This window comes from Ictalurus furcatus, chromosome 2 (assembly GCF_023375685.1).
Source record: "Ictalurus furcatus strain D&B chromosome 2, Billie_1.0, whole genome shotgun sequence".
NCBI lineage: Eukaryota > Metazoa > Chordata > Actinopteri > Siluriformes > Ictaluridae > Ictalurus > Ictalurus furcatus.
Window position 1 is genome coordinate 32130192 of NC_071256.1, and position 25023 is coordinate 32155214.

The 25023-nt window shown below is 39.3% G+C and overlaps 1 protein-coding gene across 1 annotated transcript in view; it reads left to right on the plus strand.

The window, feature by feature from the left end:
- Nucleotides 1-24911, plus strand: part of mapk8ip3 (mitogen-activated protein kinase 8 interacting protein 3) — a 53351-nt gene extending 28440 nt beyond the window's left edge. Inside the window, exons 14-34 of the mRNA XM_053614875.1 lie at nt 2269-2326; nt 4475-4623; nt 4792-4848; nt 5359-5529; nt 9084-9243; nt 11212-11262; nt 12276-12362; nt 12452-12604; nt 13787-13952; nt 15012-15203; nt 16644-16806; nt 17206-17325; nt 17511-17591; nt 17696-17763; nt 18982-19130; nt 20958-21129; nt 21570-21683; nt 21930-21968; nt 22678-22845; nt 23318-23464; nt 23858-24911. Coding sequence (XP_053470850.1) covers nt 2269-2326; nt 4475-4623; nt 4792-4848; nt 5359-5529; nt 9084-9243; nt 11212-11262; nt 12276-12362; nt 12452-12604; nt 13787-13952; nt 15012-15203; nt 16644-16806; nt 17206-17325; nt 17511-17591; nt 17696-17763; nt 18982-19130; nt 20958-21129; nt 21570-21683; nt 21930-21968; nt 22678-22845; nt 23318-23464; nt 23858-23979 — 2587 coding nt within the window. The 3' untranslated portion in view covers nt 23980-24911. The remainder of the gene's footprint in view (nt 1-2268; nt 2327-4474; nt 4624-4791; nt 4849-5358; nt 5530-9083; nt 9244-11211; nt 11263-12275; nt 12363-12451; nt 12605-13786; nt 13953-15011; nt 15204-16643; nt 16807-17205; nt 17326-17510; nt 17592-17695; nt 17764-18981; nt 19131-20957; nt 21130-21569; nt 21684-21929; nt 21969-22677; nt 22846-23317; nt 23465-23857) is intronic.
- Nucleotides 24912-25023: the final 112 nt, after the last annotated feature.

Sequence of the window (25023 nt, forward strand, 5' to 3'; positions counted from 1 at the left end):
TGTTATTTATCGAAGCTTAAAAAAAGTTATCCGGTACCAACTGGAACTGTGTGAAAATGTATTTGCCCCCTAGTTACTAATTCCTCAAATCTATGAAACTGCATTCATAATGGGGTTCAGCTGGACTAGACACAATCAGGACTGATTACTGCAAACCCTGTTCAATCAAATCAACACTTAAATAGAACTGAACAGGCTGAAGTTGGTTAAAAGGTCTTACCCTGAAATACATCAGTCTGGGAAGTGTTACAAAGCTATTTCAAAGGCTCTGGGACTCCAAAGAACCACAGTGAGAGCCGTTATCTCCAAATGGAAAAACTCGGCACAGTAGTGGCCGACCTTCCAAAATTCCTCCAGGAGCACAGAAATGACTCAACCAGCAAGTCACAAAAGAGCCAAGGACATCATCAAAGGAACTGCAGGCCTCTCTTGCAGCTCTCTTTCCAATTAAGGTTACTGTTCATGACTCCACTTTGAGAAAGACACTGGGCCAAAATGGCATCCATGGAAGCGTGGTGAGGTGAAAACCACTGCTAACCCAGAAGAACATTAAGGCTTGAATCTTGCCAAAACACACCCTGATGATCCTCAAACCTTTTGGGAGAGTGTTCTGTGGACTGATGAGTTGAAAGTGGAACTCTTTAGAAGACAGGGGTCCCGTTACATCTGGCATAAACCAAACAGAGAATTCCACAAAAGAATACCATAAAAAAAATACCTATGCTCAAGCATGGTGGTGGAAGTGTGGTGGTGTGGGGATGCTCTGCTGCTTCAGGGCCTGTGCAACTTCAAATAATTGAGGGAAACATGAATTCTGCTCTCTACCAGAAAATCCTAAAGGAGAATGTCTGGTCTTCAGTCTGTAAATTGAAACTCAAGCGCAACTGGATTCTGCAGCAAGACAATGATTCAAAGCATAGAAGTAAATCCTAGTCCTAGAAGTAAGTGAAAGACTGATCTCCAATTATCGGAAGCTTTTGTTTGTAGTTATTGCTGCTAAAGGTGGCACAAACAGAAGTTTATAAGTGCAATTAGTTTTTCACATTGGTGATAGGTGTTGGATAACATTTTTTGCTTCAATTAAAAATAAATGAATAAAATAATAAAAACTGTATTGTGCGTTTACTCAGGTTGCCTTTGTTTTATGTTGTATTTCGAAGATCTGAAGATCTAAAACTATTCAATATGAGATGTACACAAAAACAGAAGAAATCAGGATGGGGGCAAATACATCTTCACGGCACTGTACATATCTCAATTTTCCTTTTTCAGACATCCTTTTTCTGAGGTGGGAAGTAACAATTACTAACATTTACTTAAGCCTGGTTTTTAAATATCAGCATTTTACTTGAGTTTTTCTTTCACTTAATACTTTTGACTTTTCCTCACTAAATTATAAAAAAAGAAAAATCTCTCCTTTCTACATTTTCCAACACTACATCACTGCTTCAAGGACCTAAATCCTAACAAATCTAAACTTGAACAGATGTAACAGCAAGAACGAGATCTAATATCCACCTCTGTACGCTATCTGCAGCTGTGTACCCTTTGTATTTATCGTAATTTATTGTATTTGGATTGTAACAGCCAGCTATGATTATTCAGCTCGTTTGTAACATCAGCTACCTAATGTTTGGAAGATTAGCAATAAAGCTGTTAAGCTAGTTTTCCCTACATTCCTTTGTTCCTTGGTGAAGGAGGTGCTAATTTAACACAGTAACTAAAATTACTTAGACAGACACCTTTTACATTTGTGAATCATCCTTGTAAAAACTTTAATACTTAAATGTAAATGTTTATGCTTTTCTAATTTAACTTCAGTGAAGGATTTGAAGCTGCACTTCAACCTTTACCAGAAGATTTATTTAGATCAGTAATTTTACTTTTACTTGAGTATAGAAGGTTCATAGTAGGTACGTTTCCAACAAAGTTCAGGAACCTGTAGAGGAACTAAATTGTTCTGGTAAGAAGAAGTGTACGATTTCTGGACAAGTTCCTGGTTCGCATTTCACACTGCTGTGTGAATAACAACAAGCTTCTAAATAACTAACGTTCACAATGATTCAGAATCACCACTCATGTCTAGAGTCCCTTTACCTCAGAAATACTGGACCTGTATCATCTAAGGTGACAGAAGTAAACCCATAATAAACACAATCATCATGGGGAAATCCTTTCATCCTTTCACAAGGCTGTGTGTTTCTGGTTTGTCCAATACTATGCTGAAGTGCAACTGTGCATAATCGACTCTTAACTTCATCTCCCCAGGCTGAGAGCTGAGGCACTCGGAGCATCTCAGGACTCAAAGGATGAAGGAGGAGAGGATGTAAGTCTCACACTCTCTTCAATTAAATAACACAATCTAAGAATCTTACCTGCTTAAGTTCAATTACGCATAAGTAAAAAATGGTGTGACACCAACATGTGATAGTGTGTGATATAATTCTAGTTAAAGTTATTTCACTAATGAACAGACAACTTTAAATGGCTGTAAATGGCTATACTCAACCACACTCAAACCTGAAACCTTGGGATGACTTTCGATGACCACTTGAACTTGAACTACAGACCATATTTCAACTGCACAGTCCTGTAGGTTCATTCTGTATAACATCAAGAAAATCAGACCCTGTCTCACTGATCAGGCCACACAGCTAGTACAGGCTCTTGTTATCTCAAAACTGGACTACTGCTACGAACTACTCTTGGGTCTCCCAGCCAGCTCCATCAAACCCCTTCAGATGACTCGGAATGCAGCAGCACGCCTTGTTTTCAACCAGCCCAAAAAGAACCCATGTCACACCCCTCTTCATCTCCCTCCACTGACTTCCTGTCAAATCAAATTCAAGATCTTGATGCTCACGTACAAGACCTTCTCTAGAACTGCCCCTTCAACACCTTTGACATTTGTGAATTGTCCTTGTACTTTTACTTTAATACTTAAATGTAATTTTTATACTTTTGTAATTTAACTTCAGTGAAGGATTTGAAGCTGTGCTTCAACCTTTACCAGAAATGAACCCAAGGTGACAGAAATAAGCCCTCAACACTCTCTTTGAGGTTTATGTTCCCTCGCGCAACCTGTGATCAGTTAACGACAGACACCTGGTGGTACCTACACAGCGAGGCATGAGGTCCCTTTCCAAAACCTTCAAACTGACTGTCCCTCTTTGGTGGACACACAGCTAGTCCAGGCTCTTCCAACCTCTATTCGGACAGCAGAATACGTCACTATCTTCAAAAAACGGCTGAAGAACCACCTTTTCTGTGAAAACTTAACTAACCCCTAACTTGTCCCCTGCCCCCCCTTAAAAAAAAAAAACTCTACTCTGTGCACTTTGCTTCTCTGGAACTCAGTTAAAAATCTTGTATTGTTCTCTGCTTTGCTTGTATTTCCTCATTTGTAAGTCGCTTTGGATAAACGCGTCTGTTAAATGAATAAATGTAAATGACTTTTATCTAGAAGTATTTCCCATTTAATGATGGCAAGCAAAGCAAAGCAGACTGCAAACCGCTCTGAAAATATCACGAGGAGAAACTACAGCGTCTTCATACAATACAAGTACCCTAACGTCTTAAGCATAAAACTAAACGTCTAATCGTAAAACTCAGCACGGGAGGTTCATTGCTAGCAGCATGCAGCAGTAACTAATGCTGAAGCAAACGCTAGCCATGTGAGAAAATAAATGTCTACAGACAGTGCTAAGTGAATGAAAATATCAGCTCTCACCAAGTATATTGTTCTTGCAGATCAGCCACTATCAGCGAATGACAGCAAAGGATTCTGAGAACAATGAAAACAAAAATGTACTTTACTTACAGCTGTACAGAGGCGTTTTTTTAATATTTATTTTACAGAATTTAAACAAAACCCACTCTCTACTGTAACTAATGTGTCAAGCTAAAGCACTCATTTAAAATCAACTAGCTAACATATAAAGAACGAGTCTAGTAGCCTAGGTGAATGAACATGCACGTGTTTGCTTTTCATGGTCACAATTTAAACCAGGGAAATATAAAGAGAGCCAAGTAAAATGTTCTGTGCATCTCTGATTGATAAAGACTAAATAGGTTACTCATTTCGGTATCAGTATTGATGAGTACCCATAGTATCAGTAAAAAATGGTATCCGTATATCCTTAATACATACTTAGGTATGGAATCTATTAATAAGGTCAGTCATTGGTCGGAAAGTCACCAGTAGTTACTGCAATGTGCTGGAGTTGGGCATTGCATTAACATGAACGCATTTTATTTTTAACACCTCAGCCTTTAGATGCTATGTTTATTTAACACACATATTCCTTGCATTGATGCTTTGGCACATTCCTCACAAAAAGTTGAATTTCCTGACTCATAAATATGGTACTTTAACCAGCTTTGCTTCTAACCACTAACCTCCACCTGCTTGTGTGGTGTTTGTTTCCCTTTCTTGTTTGTTCTTGTGGGATTTGTGTGTTGGAATACGGCACAGTATTCGTCCTCACTGCAGGACGACGTGGCCATGACGCAGAGGCGCAGGTTCACACGGGTCGAGATGGCGCGCGTCCTGATGGAACGCAACCAGTACAAAGAGAGGCTGATGGAGCTGCAGGAGGCTGTCCGCTGGACTGAGATGATCAGGTCAGTGTCAGACGTGTTCATATACATTTGATCTCTCGTACCCAGAGAAACATACATCACACTGCTCCCTGGTGCAGAACACACAGTGAGTACATGCCTGAAAGTTCATGCACTCACTTTAGGTCATGTGTGTCTTTGTTTCTCTTTTTCTTTCCATCTCTATTACAGAGCTTCTAGGGAGAGTCCTCAACTCCAAGAGAAGAAGAAATCGACCATCTGGCAGTTGTGAGTTTGTCTGATCCTTGCATCTGATACTTACATATTCATTTTTATATTTAACTTGTGTTCAATGAAATTCATTGAAAATTTAAACTACATGTTGGTCTAGTTTGGTTAACTTCTTCCTGCAATTCCGTTCGACTACCCGCTGATAGTGATGCGAATGGGATTTAGCCCTTGTTTCATCTCTACCTAAAGAGAGCGATGCAGCAGCGCTTTAGTCCTTTATTTTGTCCAGCATTCTCACCATCTATACAATCTGCTGATCTGGTCTGATCCGGTTTCAAAGCTTCAACATTCATTCTAATACCAGTTTCTGAACGGTAGACAGCCTCTAATATCAAACTAGCACCAGAATTGCTAAGCACATTTGAAATATTTTGGTATAAATATATTTAATGTGTTTCAGGGTGGAGTTTTCCTTTAAGCAGCTACAGAGGCAATAATGCTGCTTTCTAGGATTTGTTTTAAATAAGACGACAGTGTAGTAAATCTCTCCTTTTACTTTCCCTCTAGCTTTGCACGTCTCTTCAGCTCATCCTCAAGCCCTCCTCCAGTGAAGCGGCCATACACCAGCGTCAACATCCACTACCGATCCCCCTCTCCTGCAGGCTTCAACCAGAGACGCTCGCACACCATGTGCCAGATCTCCACCTCCAACCACACACTCGAGTTCTTCCCTGAGGAGTGAGAACATGCAACAACACCCACACATACAGTAGATACATGTTCACAAATTAGTGCAGGCACACAAATACTGTTACGTATATACACACAAACCACAGGCTTTAAAACTGCACAGGAAGCATCAATGAAATGTTTACCAGTGCAGCTTAAAAAACTTGATAGCATTCCATCTGAGCATTCCATCTGAAACATTAGCAATGGAGCATTGCATTGTCCATTTTCCATTCTGGCTTAAGATAAATATACACCTTTATGCAAATTGGTTTATTTTACACCTCATAAGGGAAATACTTGAAAGCCACTTTTAGGCTGGTGGCAAATAGATATGCAAACGAATATGCCTGAAGGTCAGGTATTAAATGTGTATAAGCCCATTACTATTGCTTTAAAGGAAAATGATAGCAAAAAGGCGTACATTTATCTAAATTATGCCATAATGTCTCAAAACAATCAGAACGTCACTCAAACCCCTACATGGTTTTGTATTAGGTATTCACTGCATGTTCGCACCTCTGATACTTGAAAAATGCACACTCATGTTCATATTGTAGTTTTCCAAAGTGTGTCAGTGCCTTTACTCGTCGTTATACTTTCATTTTCAGTTTCATTTTGACTTCTCTGGGAGTCTATTTGAAATCTGAACTCGCCATGGATATTGAGAACAATTGGCGCACACAAAAACCTCATTTGCATGTTGTTTTATACCCTTATTTGTACGTGATGTAATTATTTGCGCATGCTAATTATTTAGTTATTTCAGATCTTAGTAAATCAGAACCTCTGTGTTTTAATGGAGCAAAGCTCAGGGTTAATATTAATTTCAAAGCAAGGTTTTACACGATTACTTTGGGTTACACGGCTTCTCTGCGAGTCACTGAGTAAACCCCAAGTTCTGTTTCGTAATAAAATAAACCACGTTAATGACTATTGAACATAAGTTTTGTCAAATTTATAATAACTAGTTCAGGCTGGTTTATGCTCGTAAGTTCAAGCTGGTTAAATCTTGCTGGTTGCATTATACTGTCTAGGTAGTGATTTTTAGATTACTTGAGAAAACTCGGTGATGGTGAGGCAGACAGGAAGGAGGTCATTTATATTCTAGCAACTTGACAAGCTACAGAATAGATTCATTCAATCAGTCATCTTCAGTGACTGATTGATCCTAATCAGGTGGTGGATCAGGAGCCCACACAGGACTTGTACAGGTTCCTTGAAACCTTGATTTTTTTAAAGCTTGAAATATGCTTCATATTGAATAAATGGCTAGCAATTGGTTGGTTTTTCCATTATAAATGAACTGTAGAATATTTGCTAGAAGATATTTTTCATCCATCTCCAGGAAGTGCTTTATCCTGGTCTGGGTCACAGTGAACCCAAAGCCTATCCCAGAAGCATTAAATGCACCCCGGATGGCTAGAAAACATTAGCATGTCATATTTTCAACAATTAACTATTAATTAAGTTGGGTGGGTTACATGCTTAGATAGTATGGAGTCAGTAAAACACTTCAGTAAGACACAATATTAATCACTTTGTGAATCACTTTGTGAATGCTACATACACAAATACTCTTGCATACTTGTCAATATTTGTGGAATTCTCTGTGCAACACATTCCTGATATTGTATACAGTACATTATTCATTATTCATCTGGTGTAGCTGATATTTCCAAAGTGCTATGCTGCTCCCCCTGCTGCACAAAACATATACATTTACACATACATACAGTGCTCTCGACTAATATTGACATCCTTAAATATGTAAGGTAAATATGAGCAAAAAATTGTCTTTATTGTTTAACCTTTTGAGCTTTTGTTAAAAAAAATCACAAAAATACTCTGCTCTCATGGATATAAAATCTCTTTGTTAAATATAGGTGTGTAATTATTGCCACCCTTTTAGTCAGTACTTCCCTTTGCCAAAATAACAGCTCTGAGTCTTCTCCTATAATGCCTGATGAGGTTGGAGAATACATGGCAAGAGATCTGAGACCATTCCTCCATACAGAATCTCTCTAGATCCTTCACATTTCGAGGTCCATGCTGGTGGACTCTCCTCTTCAGTTCACCCCACAGGTTTTCTATGGGTTTCAAGTCAGGGGACTGGGATGGCCATGGCAGGACCTTGACTTTGTGGTCACTAAACCATTTTTGATTTTGATGTATGTTTTGGATCATTGTCCTGCTGGAAGATCCAACCACGGTTCAGTTTAAGCTTTCTGGCAGAGGCAGTCAGGTTTTCATTTAATATCTGTTGATATTTGATAGAGTCCAAGATGTCATGTATCCTAACAAAATGTCCAGGTCCTCTGGCGGAAAAACAGCCCCAAAACATTAAATATCCACCACGTTATTTAACCGTGGGCATGAGGTACTTTTCCATATGGCTACCTCTCTGTGTGCACCAAAGCCACCTCTGGTGTTTATTGCCGAAAAGCTCTATTTTGGTTTCATCTGACCATAGAACCTGGTCCCATTTGAAGTTCCAGTCGTGTCTGGCAAACTGCAGACGCGCGAGTTTGTTTTTTGATGAGAGTAGAGGCTTTTTTCTTGAAACCCTTCCAAACAGCTTGTGGTGATGTAGGTGACTTCAGATTGTAGTTTTGAAGACTTTCTGACCCCAAGACACAACTAACTTCTGCAATTCTCCAGCTGTGATCTTGGAGATTTTTTGGCCTCTCGAACCATCCTCTTCACAGTGCGTTGAGACGATACAGACACGCGTCCAATTCCAGGTTGATTCATAACATTTCCAGTTGACTGGAACTTCTTAATTATTGTCCTGATGGAGGAAATGGGCATTTTCAATGCTTCTGCTATTTTCTTATAGCCACTGCCCATTTTGTGAAGCTCAACAACTTTTGCCGCACATCACAGCTATACTGCTTGGTCTTGCCCATTGTTATGAATTACTAAGGGAATTTGGCCTATGTGTTACCTCATATTTATATCCCTGTGAAACAGGAAGTCATGGTTGAACAATTCAAATATATTTCTCTCATATGAATTCATACGGGTGCCAATAATTGTTTCACACCCATATTTACAAAAAAGTGTTGTTTTTTTTATAAACCTGTGTTGTGTTTGCAAATGTTTGATATCCATGAGAGAATTTTTGTTAATTTTTTTTTTAACAAAACATCAAAAGGTTAAACAATAAACACAATTTTTCACAGCCTTCTTTGCTCATATTTACCAAGGGTGCCAATATTAGTGGAGGGCACTGTGCATACATAAATACATACACACGTACATACATAGACACATCTAATCTATAATATTACCTCAAACCAGAATACAAGTATCAATCCAATGCATGCCTGCTCACAGCTGGGCTTCTTCATGCATATGTGTGTCTGTGATCTAGAGCTGCACAGTTTTTCTTTCAGTCTCACCTCTAACCTGCTGCCCCACTTTTCTGTTCTCTCTCTAACTCTTCTGCGCTCTCTTTCTATCACTTTTGCGTACGCGACTGGCTGGCTGGCTCATTGACACTCTTTTGCGGACCGCTCGCCCTTTCTGTCTCTCCCTTTCTCTGTCTTTCTGTTCCATAGACTGCCCAGTAATGGTGTTGCGTCTCTCCTTAGCAACTCGGCACTCTCCGTCCGTAGGGAGCAGCGGCGTGAGCAGTACCGGCAGGTCCGTGAGCACATGCGCCGGGATGATGGCCTCATGCAGGCCTGTGGCTGGAGTGTGCCACCACGCATTAAACAGGTAGCGCCACGTCACCTTTCACCTTTCTTCCCTCACCTATGCTCCAGCTGCTGAGTTGTGGAGGCTCTTGTAGCGCTGTTATGAAAGGCCATGTTTGAAGAAATACTGGTGAAGCAGGAAAGTGAAGAGCAGGCAAAGTGGGATTATATCATACAGAGTAGTAGTTGAGAGAATGAGGGTGAGGATGAGGATTTCTTGAGGTTAATATGTGCCGTTGCAATTTTTATTTTATTTTATTTGCGCTAGCCAAGTCTTTTCTGTTCCTGAGTCTAACTACTTAGGAGCTTTCTGAGACATGTGAAGCTAGCCATAACATCTTTTCATGCACAGCCGACTATGCTTGGAGGAGGGCAATAACTGCACTTTTCTGTGTATATGAGCTAACAGACAGCTGTGATTAGCCACACGACATTCTGGCGAGTCTCACCCTCCAGTGTATAATTTCACCTGGAAACTCTAGATCTGTACCCAAGAAGTGCTGCTATAATCATAAAGACTCTCCTGTGCTCACTGGACTCCTATTCATAACAAACATCATTTTGATACATTTAGTACAGTGTGATTTGATAGTATACAGTTGTAAAAGAGCAATATTTCTAATCCTACCCAGAAGAGTAATGGTTCCTCTCAAGGTTTCTTCCTCATGTCGTCTCAGGGAGTTTTTCCTTGCCACTATTGCCTCTGGTTCTCTTGGTCTGGTACTCTTGTTCATTAGGGATCAAGATCCTGAGCTGGATTTCTTGTTAAAGTGCTATACAAATAAAATTGAATTGAATTGAATTGGATAGCTGTGACATCATCAATTTAAACTCACTGTCTCATTTTAAAGCTAAACGTTACATTGGTCTTGACATGAATGAAATTTGGTGCTCTATCTGGTTGTTTGATATAACATAATAATCAGTGATATATTTAATGATATACAGTTTACATACCCCTTGCAGAATCAGCAAAATGTTAATGATAAAAAAATACGAGGGAGCATAAAAATTGTATTTTGTTTTTTTATTTAGTCCTGCCCTGAATAAGCTATTTCACATAACTGATGTTTACATATAGACCACAAGACACAATAATAAATAACTGAATTTACACAAATGAACCTGTTCAAAAGTCGACATACTCTTGAGTCTTAATACTGTGTGTCGTTACCTGGATGATCAAACAAATTATAACAATTTACACCAATTATCTTGTTCAAAAATTTACACCCCCCCGGCTCTTAATGTATCGTGTTGCCTTCTTGAGAATCAGTGAATGTTTGCACATTTTGTAATAGTTGTGTACGAGTCCCTCAGTTGTACTCTGTGTGAAAAGATGGCTTTCAAAACTATTTAGCCACTGTTGGAAAGAAACCAATTAATGTGCAGGACCTGGAGGATTTTTCTGAAGAACAGTGGGCAGTTTAACTGCTCAGGACAAACAAGGGTCTCATGAACAACTATCAAAATACAAAAAAACAGTCATTGATCATCCAGGTAACAACACACAGTATTAAGACTCAAGCGTGTGTAAACTTTTGAACGGGTTCATTTGTGTAAATTCAGTTATTATTGTGTCTTGTGGTCTATATGTAAACATTGGTTATGTGAAAAGCTTATTCAGGGCAGAACTAAATGAAAAACAAAATGCAATTTTTATGCTCCCTCTTATTATTGTTTTTTATTATTAATATTTTGTAGATTCAGCAAGGCGTATGTAAACTACAGACCTCAAGTGTAGTTTCCGGTTGTCAGGAGAAAAACGAAACACTTCTGCAAAAAGTTCACAAGAATCTTAATGGAATTATGCTTGTAGGTAGCTCATATGGAGCATTTGATTGGTTTAAATAGATCACAGATTCAAATTTAAGAAAGTTACTGGATCTCAGAGCATCAGCAGCTCATGTTAGTTGGTGAGAGTGTGTATGTGTCAGGGTTGCCAGTGGTGACCATGTGTCGCCGTGGCTCTAACTGTGATCTCCTGCAGACGGGTTCCCAGGCAGACAGCGCTCAGGACGCCGCAGGAAAGAGGCCGCAGGCAAGTCTGCCCGGCAGAGGACTAGCATGCACCTCTCCTTCCCCACCTCCTCTAAAACTCCACGACTAATCTCACCCAAACGTTGCCTAGCAGTCAAAGCTAACCGAAGCCCTGCCCCTTTAGGTGTGACAAAGATCCCTTAAGGTTCTTTGATGGGTTTAACAAAATACAACGGAGCAAGAACATCTCCAGCACATAGCAACACAATAATGATATCTACCAACTAAGAACTACAGATATCAACTCAAAATAAACAGTGATTCCCAGATGATTAGATTATCAGATTGGTACAATGATCAACCCTTTTCAAAGTCTACAATTAAATGGTTGCTATTGGCTGTTGCTTCTGTCTTAAAAGTCAACGTAGAGTATTGATTAATCCCTATTGAGCATGTTTGTATGTCTTTAACCTAAATCTAAATCAGGGGTGTCAAACATGCGACCTGCGGGCCGATACCAGTTCTAATCCGGCCCACCAAATGAATTTTCAATCTGCATTTTATATGAAAATTATCTTGTGTTAGGTTTGAAAGATTTGAAAAAAGAGTGGGTCTCTGTTATTCCACTACAGAAAAAATAGAGCGATAAACTCAGGGCCATAAAGCGCACTACTGAAATAATGCGCGAATGATACGTAATTCTTCACTAGCAAGCTAGAATTTTTAAGAATCCCAGTTAAGTCCGTTTCAGTTCCAGGTTGTAACACTACAAAATTTGTTGATAAATGAACACATTTGGAGTTGTTGATGTATATGGCCTACTAAACAATTTTTTGGGTCCAGCCCACTTGACATTAGACTATGTGTAATGTAGCCCTTTACCTAAAATGAGTTTGACACCCCTGCTCTCACTACAGTTGCCTCTTTAACTTTAACTGTTAACTGGTTCTCTGTCTGTGTTTCTGCGCCATTTTAACCAGGCCATGATGCAGCTTCTGCCCCGGGCCTTTTCTACATGTGAAGCAGTGTCATTAGCTGCTTTGTGACTGTCCCCACCTCCTTGTCTCCTCACAGGCCAATGAGAAAGAGGACAACCGCATGAAAAACGTCCCCGTGCCTGTATACTGCCGCCCTCTGGTGGAGAAGGATCCCAACAGGAAGGTAAAACACATGCACTATTATGAGATTTGCTGTAAATCTGTACTGTAGGAACCATGTAGGATGAATCATCACACATTGACTTTGTGTAGCTGTGGTGTGCTGCTGGAGTGGACTTGACTGGCTGGAGGACATCCAGTCAAGAGGCAGGAGTGAAGCTACCAGCCAATGGCACTGATCCTCTGACCGGAGAGGATGAGGGAGGAGAGAATAAGAGCGAACATAGCTCACCGGAGAAAAAGAAGGTAAACAGCAACATATGCTATACCATGAATATACTCTTATATATCCTGTATGTATGTTTGTATGTATATGTTTCCCTCCTGAAATTTCCACTCAGGGAACCCAGTGCAGAAGTGTAGATCTGATCAGTTTTGATCATTGTGTTGACAGTGCATTTTCTAGTTTCAAATTGACATTATTTATACTTGTTTCATTATAAATACTTTAAAATATACGAGGGTTATAGTTTTAAATAGTTATAATTATTACATGTAATAATTATAATTAACGTTATAACTTTATACCACGGCACTGTTGAATTCTCAGATCTGATTGGTATTGATTCATTTTCTAGGTTTATATTAATGCACTCATTCTGATATGTTATCATTTCTGTCCTAATAACCTTAGTTATAAACGAATAAAAATGTGCTGTTTTTCAACAAAGAAAATGTATCATCATGCTATGTTGATGCTTTATGTCAGGAGATGTATTTATCATTTCTGGAAGGAGTCTCCAGTCTCGGCACTTTGTAACAGTCAGTAAAATGTTTCTGTCACGGGAAAGTCTTTAGGATGGAGGGCTTTGCTTATTCATTTAAAAAGGCTGGTGATGGAACTGTTTATAACTGATATAAAGTGATAACAGGAACTAACTCCTTTTTGAAAATGTTCCACAACACTTTATGTAACTATAAACCGATTAAAAAGTATGATTTGTCATTCATTAATATAAGTGTTGGCAAATTGCTGTTGTATGAGAGAAATAAAACACTTTGGGACGTGCTGTTATAGGAACAATATCAACTTTAGGGTGATAATGGTCCTTTACTTCAGGCCATTCATGATGTTGATTATTTTCCTATAATGATTTATTCCTTATGTAACCACTACAACAATTTTAGAAAGTATTTGTTAGGGATATCCATGATAGGGGTGTCATTAAAAATGAATAATAAAAGTGCAGACCTCCCAGGTTGAGAAACCTGCAAATATATAATAGATGCGGTTTGCTACTGTCAGAGAAAATGATTAAAACACAAATACAAGAACATTATATAAGCCCCTGCTAGAATGATTTTGTTGCTTATACTAAATCTTTTATTTGCTATCCTATATTGCTTTTACAGATCTCACCAGCTGTGTCTTTCTCTGCTTCTCTCACCTGTGCTTTCTCTCTCTCTCTCTCTCTCTCTCTCTCTCAGCCTAAGGAACTACATGAGACAGACTCGATGAGTAGCCGTGTCTGGATCCTGACCAGCACTCATTCAGCCAGTAAGGTGGTCATTATCGATGCCAATCAGCCTGGGTCACTGGTTGACCAGTTTAATGTGTGTAATGCCCACGTGCTCTGCATCTCCAGTGTTCCAGGTGAGAGCTACACTCACTAACAGAGAGATAAGTCAGTAAACCCCTTCAGTAATACAGTGCAGCCTTTTGCATGGTGTTGCATTCAGCATTTTTGACAATAACATCAAGTATTATAAATCTGCTTGTACCAAAGCATGGATTAATTCTCAATTCTGATTGATCAAGAAGGTGTTTATTAATTTCCTGAAGCAGTACCATGACAGCAGTACCAGCTGCAGGTTTATATTAATATGCTCGTTCTAATATATTATTTTTTGTATAGTAACAACTTATTCTCAAGGACTTGTAGAGTGGACAATCCACATAATTTAAGCCTAATAATAAGGGGATAAAAACTGTTGTTATTAAAAAAAACACACACATATAATGTTACTCAGGAGAGAGAGAAAAAAGAGCCTGTTGAGGGAACTAATGCAAGAATGTAAGTTATGAATGAGGGAAGAGGTAGTTTGATATCTGTAGTCTCATAGAACTCTAACTCTGTCAGAGCCATATCTCCCTGCAATTCTCACCTGGTTTCCCACTGAAGCTAAGCAGGGTTGAGCCTGACCAGTACCTGGATGGAAGATGACATGGGGAAAACTAAGGTTGCTGCTGGAAGAGGTATTAGTGAGGCCACCACCAGCAGGTGGTGCTCACCCTGTAGTCTGTGTGGGGCCTAATGCCCCAGTATTAGGGACAGTGTGAAAACAACGCTGTCTTTTGGATAAGACGTTAAACTGAGGTCCTGACTCTCTGTTGTCATTAAAAATCCCAGGACACTTCTCGTAAAGAGGAGGGGTATACCCCGATATCTTGGTGAAATTCCCCCGTGGGCCCTTCTCTGTTGTGGCCCCCTAATAATCCCCATCTCTGAATTGGCTACATCATTCTCTCCTCTCCACTAATAGCTGGTGTGTGGTGGGCGTTCTGGCGCACTATGGCTGCCGTCACATCATCCAGATTTCCACCGCCATACTATGTAAAACACTTTGAGTATCTAGAAAAGCGCTATATAAATGTAAAAACTTGTTTGAGATCTGAATTTGTTGAAATGCAAAATGTGCGTTTTTTGTGCAGCGGCCAGCGAGAGCGATTACCCTGCAGGTGAGATATTTCTGGAGCAGCAGGGTGATGGTGGTTCAGAGGATACTGGTAGAGTGGAGGGTATGCTGGCGGGCATCACACTGGTGGGCTGTGCAACCAACTGCAGTGTAGTGCGTAGTAACTGCTCCTCACGCACCGACACCCCAGTGCTGGACAAAGGACAAGGTGAGCCACATCTTATAGTGCATAGTTATCTGTTTGTCTGCGAAACTGTGAAAGATTTGTTCATGAACATTGTGCGTGGGTTTTGTGGGTGTCAGTGTTATTGTAACAAACCAAAATGAAGCTTAAAAACGAAAATGAAAGTCTGAAAAACAATTAGAAAAGTGTATTTTACGGGTAAGTGATTTTTTATTCCAAAAATCAGAACTACTTGGCTCATCACATTCCAGCAGTCGCCAGTGAATTATATCCTCAGAGGTAATTCTTCGCTCTCTCTGGTGCCCCAGGCTCTGAAAATATGAAAAAAAACCCCATGAAATTTCATGTGTTTTGGTGTCATAGCTTTGGAAGGGTCAACTATATTTGTTTGAATTTTTTGATGGCCACAGAAAATAATAGATATAAAATATCAGTTTCAAAGGTATTGTCAGCAACTTTGGTCATAGTGGGAGCTAGCTGTTTTAAAATATGTAAACATTCAAACAAATACATATAATAAGGTGATAATGCTTTCAGTTTCCTCTACTAATATCAATATGGACCAGCACCCACTCCCTCCAGATCTCTAGCACCGCTCGACTGGTCCCACCATCTCTCAGGGTACAAGAAAAGCATGCATCAGGACTCTTTTCTGTTCTGGCACCTAGGTGGTGGAATTAACTTTCCCTAGATTTCATCCAACAAACGACATCAAAAGACCTACCTTTTCCTAAAATACTTAAATTAGCACTTTAATTAAAAAAAAAAGTGTTATCTGTGTGCTTTTCTTAATACATTACCTCTCCAACAGAGTTTTTCGAATGATGATATTCACAGTCCATGACTTAGTGAACTAGTATCTGGATATATTTATTGATGGAGACTTCAAAGCACGTCTGTAAGTCGCTCTGGATAAGGGTGTCTGCCAAATGCCAAAAATGTAAATGTAAATATGGTTTATTATTCTGGTTATAATTAGAAAACACACTTAAAGACAGCCTTTTTTTTTTAACCTCGTCATTTAATGTGCCTTGTCGTCTTGTACGTGTATCATAGTACCTTAGTATCGGTCACTAAAGAAGACAAAATTCTGATAGTTTTTTGTGAATTATTGTCATATATCCTCAAATCATCAGAATGTTCAGTCATTCAAATGTTCAGCTATGTCACCATCCACACGTGTACTGGGGAAAAAAATAATATAAACCATCAAAATTATGCCATGTCTCACTTTGGTATATCCCCCACCACCAGATGTTATTAAGCAAACGCTGAGACTGTTTTACTCCAGAATATAACTACTCAAACTAAAACTAAGAACAATCAAACAATTTAAATCTGTTTTTAAAATAAAGACTGGAACATTGGACCTCAATATTGCAGGAAAGATAAAGATAAAATCTACATTAATAAAAAAACCTACATAAGTTTGCTTTGTGTGTGTGTGTGTGTGTTTGTGTATAGCACCTGCAGCTCCAGTGTGTAGCCGGCTGGCAGTGTCTCAGTCAGCAGAGGAAGCCACTGAAGCCATGGAAGTGTCAGAGGAGGCGGGGCCAAGTGAAGAGGGCGGCAGCTCCGCCTCTTCTGGAACATTCACTGAACATGTCTTTACAGATAACTCACGCAGGTAACACACACACACACACTACAATCCTATAGATATACAGAGAACAGATAAGTGTAAATCAGACTGTAGTGTAGTTTTAGATAATTGACTCATCATTAACTCTCACTGTCATTGGTTGAAACCAATCAAGTTATCATGGGAGGGTTCAGTAGCCATGGCAACATGCCCAGAAGTGGTGTAGTCTAATTATTAGTGTTGTAGTAATTATGTATACAAGGAAGTGAATTTCAGTGATCCATAATAACGTTTTGTGATGTATGAAATTAGGACTCGTGGATATTATACAAGTTGTAGGTTTCATATAAAATCCACACGCATTGTGAATAATTTTGATGCTCGTCATGTAATATTTTCTATGATAATGTGAAAGTGTGTGAAATGTGTAATGTATTTATTTAGTGAGGGTGGTGGCACTAAGGAGGAAGTGACATCAGCACCCACAGGCTCAGAAAACGGAGGAGATGAACGTGCTGGAACCAGTGCCGCACCCACCATGTGGCTCGGTGCCCAGAACGGCTGGTGAGTTTCTCACATGCATTAGTAAATGCACACACACACACACAAACTCACACTTGAAACCCTCTCAGACATTATTGTTACCCATCTGAAAGTCATAAATGTGTTGTACAGTACAATACAGTAGTACCCAATAAACACACACTTCCAGATCAGGTGTGTAACATCTCTGTGCACTCAATCCTCAGGCTGTATGTGCATTCTGCAGTGGCAAACTGGAAGAAGTGCCTCCACTCCATCAAACTCAAAGACTCTGTACTCAGTCTAGTGTAAGTGGAGTCCCAATGAACAGTGCTTTTATAGCCATATGAATTATAAAGACCGTTTTTTTTATTCATGTGTTGTGTATATTCCTTCTTTCTCGGCCTGTCAGGCACGTTAAAGGAAGGGTGTTGGTGGCACTGGCGGATGGAACACTTGCAATTTTCCACAGAGCTGAAGGTTTATGTTTTTTATTATCTGTCTCTCAAACCATTGACATGTTAACGTCTTGTTCTAAATAATTTCATTGTTAATGATGCAAAACATTAACACCAGTGATGTACCACTCACGTCGATTTAAACAGTAGTGCCAACATTGACCGTTTTTGCAGTTTTGTAGCATTTACGATTTTTGACCCACGTGAATGGTGATACAGGCGATGCCTGAAAATGACACTTTTCTGCTTTCTCAGCTAAAGCAGCAGTCGCTCTAAACGTGATTACAATTCACCAACAGGAAAGATAATTCACTGAAGTACATATGAAAAATGCATTTGTGGATGCAGGATGTGAAAAAAACATTTACTTTCACTTTGCGCATACTTTATCTTGGTGAACTTTCAGCTGTGAAGTCTCAAACTGCCAATAAGAGTGAGTATTTTCTCTGCAGTTCTCTGTCGATTAACAAGCAGTTCATTAATAAAATGTGACGAGCATAGCCATTTAATATAATCTTTCAGTAGGTGTTGTATACTTTATCTTTTTTACGTAACGAGTTACCTCGTGTTCCTATTTGAGCAGACAAACTGTGCTATTTTACAGTATATACGTATATTATATACTTATACCGTATACTTTATTGTTATGTGCAACATAATATGGATGTGCACTTAATTTTGAAACAGTTGTGTAAAACAAAGCTTTTTAAGCGACAGTCGGCTGCTTATGAATCCAAAGGTACAGTTAAATGTCAGTTTATCCCATTCATGTTTGATCATTTATGCTGTTAGCATTTAGTTGTCCCATCCATCAATATATGCTAATGGGAAAAGTCTATTTTTTCTCTTCCCCTGTTAGAATTTTCTCGTTACCGATGTTGGCACCGCTGTTTAATTCATGATTTTCATTTTGTAACTTGATCAAGAATCGACTCAGACATTGACTTGGAACATTTTTACCGAAGTTTGCGTTTATAAACCGGTTAAGGTAATAGCTAAATATTACTCAAAATTATTACTCAGACTACCTGACTATAGTCTCCTGCAATTCATTAAGATATCCAGAGTTCACCTGATAAATGAAATCATCAAGACTTTAGACTTGGACGTGAGGGTGACATGACTTAACTTTGTCTTAAGTATATAAGACTTGACTACAACATTAAATTGAAATGAACATAAGTTATATAGCAGACTGATTGGTAAGATGTACCTGTGTATGTACGTGATCTCCACACAGACGGTCAGTGGGATCTGTCTAACTATCATCTGATGGACCTGGGTCGCCCTCACCACTCCATTCGCTGTATGGCTGTGGTGCATGACAAGGTCTGGTGTGGCTACAAGAACAAAATCCATGTAATCCAGCCCAAAAGTATGCAGATTGAGGTAAGATAATCCCTTACATATTCTCTAATGAATACCAAAAATAATCAAAAAAAATCATTAATATCTTATTATAAACCAGAGATCATATTCATATCAAGTATTCCTGATAGCAAGGTAAAATAAGTAAGGAATAAAACACGACATGGCGTGCTCTTATAGGAAAATAATCAATGATGTTCATTATTATCAAATAACAGAAGTATTTAATTCCTCCTATACCCCAGCAGTTTTGAAAGTAATCGCAATTTCTATTTTAACAATTATACATTTGAGCAGTTTTTAGTTATATTCAGTGTTTGCATTTTCCTGTTCTCACTCACATTATAGCATCTATGAACAGTTCCTTCAGTTTATCTGGAAGTTAACAGGACAGAAATAATGCAGCGAGTTATGTTACAGTGAACCCATACAAGTACAGAATCCTCTGTCCTGAAGACTTTCCTGTGGTAGAAAATTCAAAGTTATAGCTTTACCTCTAATTTACAAAGCGTAAACACTGGAGACTCGTTACACCATTGTTAAACATGTTACAGAAAACTTCACCAAATAAATAATCATACGTTTTTCTTCGTTAAATAACGACACGGTTTTAATGTTTATTATTAGACTTATTGTGTGGATTGTCCACCCTAGAACACGTGCTGATACTATTGTCGGAGCTGCTGTTAGGAAAAATTAATCAACACCGTCTGACCAATCAGAATCAAGAATTCAATCATTACGCAATATTGAACAAGCAAGAGTGCTGTTGTACTGAATATCAGTATGGGTTATGATTTTGCCATATGCACAAGGCCACAAGTAATCACACCCGTGCAGATATTCAGTACAACAGCATGATTGCGAGTTTGATATTGCTTTTATACAACAGCTCTTTAAACAAGAAATTGATATCAAGTAACTGACATTTCAAATACAGTATAGGTAAACATGTTGTTATTTTTTGCTACGTCAACGAAAATAGACCCCAAAAGAGGCCACATCTGGATAAAGTGTTGTCATGCCAATACAGACTGACTGACAGCCCGTAGCAAGCGTAGTAACGGTTTCAATAACAACCTGTTGCTGGAATGTGAATATTACATAGTAAACACAGACAAGTGGAGTGATACAAACAGTGAAATGTACCAGTGTTATTATACTAAATATCAGCACTCGACCAATCTTGTCCAATTAAATTAGTGGACCGGAACTAATTGTTGTATAATTTACAAATAGAGCACTTTAAACATGTGTTCTGTGATTGAATATTCTTTGAGATTTCACTAAAGTCTCAATTACTTTACTTTACTTTATTTATCAGTTACTTTAATGACAAGTTTGGTGTAATTCATGTAGACGAATCTTTAACTTGACACATGATGGATTAACCACTTTGTTTTAATATATCTAGCATTTGCTGTATCGCACTGCATAGTAATATAATTACAGTATATTATTTTTCTCCATATTGTGCAACCCCCCCCCCTTTTTAAATACTCACCTGTGCATACACACCCATAGCCACAAGAAGGATCTCTTGTGTGTCTCTACCCATAAATATTGTCCATAATCCTAACAAGATGAAGATACAGCTAATTGGGTATTTAAAATCAACTTAAAACTGTGTCTGTATTGTTTGTTGCTAAGTAGTTAAGAGAACACAATATTTAAAAACCATCAAGGGACAACCAGCAAAACCGATTGTAGAGGTCTTACTCCTTTTTGTCTAGATGATCCAAAAAGATTATGCCAAATTTCTCTACAGAGAAGATGTCTTATTCCTTATTTCATCTTTCCTTCCTTCCCTTTGAAACTCCTTGTTGACCTTTCGATTCTTCTTTGCAGAAATCATTTGACGCTCACCCTCGCAGGGAGAGCCAGGTCAGGCAGCTCGCCTGGATTGGAGATGGCGTATGGGTGTCCATCCGTTTGGACTCCACGCTGCGATTGTACCACGCGCTCACACACCAGCACCTTCAGGACGTGGACATCGAGCCCTATGTCAGCAAGATGCTTGGTAACACTGTCCTCTCTTTGGCTGAAATCTAAACAAATGTAAACTGCATGTCGTCCATTTATAGTCCCCTCCGAAACTATTGGAACGGCAAGGCAAATTCAGTTGTTTTTGCTGTAGACATTTTGGATTTGAGATCAAAAGATGGATATGAGATGAGAGTTTAGGATTCCAGCTTTTATTTCCTGGTATTTATATCTAGATGTGTTAAGCAACATAAAACATAGATCCTTTTGTATCAGACCACCCAATTTGTAGGCAATCAAAAGTATAGGAACAGATCAATCTTGACGTAAATTAAAGTAAATAACACTTAATATTTGGTTGTTTATTGTTTCACTGGGGATGGATTGTATATCTATGGGTTATAGACAGTGATTTGAGTGTGCAGAATTCAGAGAAGCAGCAGTTGATCTCTGCAATATGTTGGCTTTGATTGACAGGTACCGGGAAGTTGGGCTTCTCATTTGTTCGGATAACAGCCCTGTTGATTGGAGGGAACCGATTGTGGGTAGGAACAGGAAATGGAGTCATCATCTCTATCCCTCTGACTGAGAGTAAGTTTTAATAGAGAATAACATATTTGCTAGGTCTCTGTTGGAAAACAATCCACTTTTCTTTCGTCTGTTGTAACTTCAACACACTGTGATTCTTATGACATCTTTCTCCATTTCTTTTCTGCCAACCCTACTTCTATATCCGCATTTACTTTTCTTTTTACCCCTTGCCTGCGCCCTTGCTTTGTCTGATGGATTTTGCTCTTGTGCCTCCACCTCCCTTTCTCCCTTTTCCAATTCCTGTAGCTGTAGTCCTACATCGGGGACAACTTCTTGGCCTGAGGGGTAAGTTTAGAGCCATCTGTTGCCCTTTAATCCCATCACTTTTTACATCTTCCATTTTCTCTCCCATTTGCTTTCTTCAAATCATTCAGGTCTTATAAGCTGCACTTTGTCATGGTTATCATGGTTTACATTAGACGTTTCTGCATGACTCCAGTTATTTATTTTGTGGCTGTTTTCTATTTTGTTACCATAAACGTGACCTTGTGCATATGCGTGTGTGCATGTGTTTTTCTTTTTTTTTTTTTGTATGTTGATTCATAATTTCCTGTATAGAAGCTCCCTTTTGTTCATTTGATTCTAATGCTCCTATCATATTAGTGCTTTCTGGAGAGCCTGGATAACTGATTGCTCTTTTTATTTAAAGGTGGAGTTTGTAATTTTTAAAATGTGCTTGTAAACCTGTAATAATGATGTCAAAGATGTAAAAGGTCTCACTAGTTTCTTCCTTTAGGTTTTAGTTTACTTTTTTCTGGCCCGGAAACTAGCTCGGCTCTTCTCCATTTCCCACGGGGCATACTTAGTTTCAGCAGAGGAATTTGTTGTGGGGAAAGAGAAGGCTTGTCAATAAAATGTTTCTTGTAATTGCAGTTCACCTCGCAGACAACAGAGGGGTCTAAAATTACAAACTGCTCCTTTAGGCACTGGTCTGCTGTTATTTCTCGTCAATCCGTTTGATATTGCTAATAGATTTCTTGTGTTTTGTTTCTAGCAAATAAGGTGTCTCCCACCTCATCAGGAGGCGTGATCCACGTATATGCTGATGACAGCAACTCAGACAAAGGCAACGGTAGCTTCATCCCATACTGCTCCATGGCCCAGGCTCAGCTGTGCTTCCATGGGCACCGGGATGCAGTGAAATTTTTCGTGTCAGTGCCAGGTATGTGCTGACTTCTCCTTTGGTGTCTTTTAATTACTCAACAGAACTTACTTAAAGGAGAGAATTACAATCATGCATTTGTAACTCTGTGATTTTAGAATAAGGTGTAAATATACATGGGGAAAGATGGCTTAGTGGTTAGCATTGTTGCCTCATACTTCCGGGGTTGGGGATTCGAATCTCACTTCTGCCCCTTGTGAGTGGAGTTTGCATGTTCTTCCTGTGGTTTAGGGGTTTCCTCCTCCAGTCCAAAGAAGCTATAGCCTGATTGGCATTCCTGAATTGTCTGTAGTGTGTGCCATTGTGCCCCTGCGATGGGTTGGCACCCCGTCCAGGTTGTCCCCCACCTTGTGCCACAGTTCACTGGCATAGGCCCCAGGCTCCCCTGCATAGGATAAGCGGTATGGAAAACGGATGGATGTAAACATACAGGTGCTTTTTATCTAATTGCTGTTTTAAATTTTTTTCCCAGGCAACGTACTGGCCACCCTAAATGGCAGTGTCCTGGACAGTCCATCAGAGTCTCAGGGTTCTTCAGCCCCAGCAGAGACAGAAGCTCAGTGTGTTCAGAATGTTTTGGTCCTCAGTGGAGGCGAGGGTTACATTGATTTCCGCATAGGTAAGGAACAATGACACGTACACAAAAGCACAGACCTACTGGAGTGATTGACGTAGTGTGGCAGCACGGTGGTGCAGATTTATGGCGATTGTCTGTGTGGAGTTCCACAGGTTTTCCAGGTTTACACCTGCCTCTGAAAAACATGATAGGTGATTGTCTATTTTAAGTGTGTGAATGTGTGTGTGAATGGTGCCCTGCAATGGACTAGCATCCCATTCCTGGGACAGGCTCCAGTATAAAGCAGTTATAAAGATAGATGGATGGATGAACAAATAGTGGGCAGGCCAGTATATGTCCTAAAATTATATTGTGATTTGAACTATATAATGTGATTGGAACTGTGTTGAACATTATTGACAATCTATCATTTGGTTCTGGTCATTTTTATTCCAGGTGATGGTGAAGATGATGAGACTGAGGAGGCAGATGGCGAAGCCCCTCAGATTAAGCCGACGTTGGATAAAGCTGAAAGGAGCCATATCATTGTTTGGCAGGTGTCCTATGTCCCTGAGTAATGCTATCAGACACTTTATGCCTGCACTCCCCATCTTGTAACTTTACTCAAATATTCTCTATGAAACCTTGTGTATTCCTAACAGTGCCCCTTAAATTCTGTACGTAAGCTCTGTAACTACCCCCTAAGGCCTGTATTTACCATCCCTAAATTGTAACTATCCCCTGTATGTTGGTTGATTTGCCCCTGTGACTGCCCTTGACTCCAATGCAAACAACTCAAGACTCTGAACGGCAATTATAAATGCATTCAAGACAACTACCTTTCTCAGAATAACCCAGTTTTTGCCAAATGTATAAACATGTTCTTGCGCTATTCTTACCTGTCCCACCAGCTCACAGCTCACTGGCTAGTTGCTTTTATTCTGAGTGGAATAAGGATAGGGAGCTGTGATTGGTTAAAAGGATTTGCAGAGATCTTTGGTTTGTATGATCCTTATTTAGGAATTTGTTTATATGACGTAATAAGGAGAATAGCGGGGGGAAACCGCAAAGGACATGTACAAAGGTGTAAATATTTAGGCTCAGGCTTAGATTAACAACAACTTCGTGTCATTTTAGGAGACTGATTGAAAGGGAGATAATTGATGGCTCAGGAATTGAAATGACAATAAGATAAGAAAGCACATTTGGAGGAGACCGGTTTCAAATATTTAAAATAAGATTTCACTGATACGGCTGATAAATTCAATAAACACAAAAATTGTTAACTTTCAGAAAGTAAGATGTATCCATCAGGTAAGCTGTGAGCTGGCTTTATCTTCAAAGTGGACTGGGTTTTGTGGGTCACACACAGACCCAAGTTGGAGTCTATATGATTGGCTGCTGGTTTGATTGACCGTTGCTAAACGACCGATTCTCTGTACGTAACAATATATGTTCTCTTATGTGTGGTTAAATATTAAATATTAAACATATTCATGCTCTGAAAAGATTTACTTGTGTGATCATCTTGTACGGTGTAGCCATTTTCCCTTCGCTAAAATGCGTACTCTAAACACACTGTTTTCAGTGCCTTTCCTTTAACTTGCCTATTAGGTTTCGGG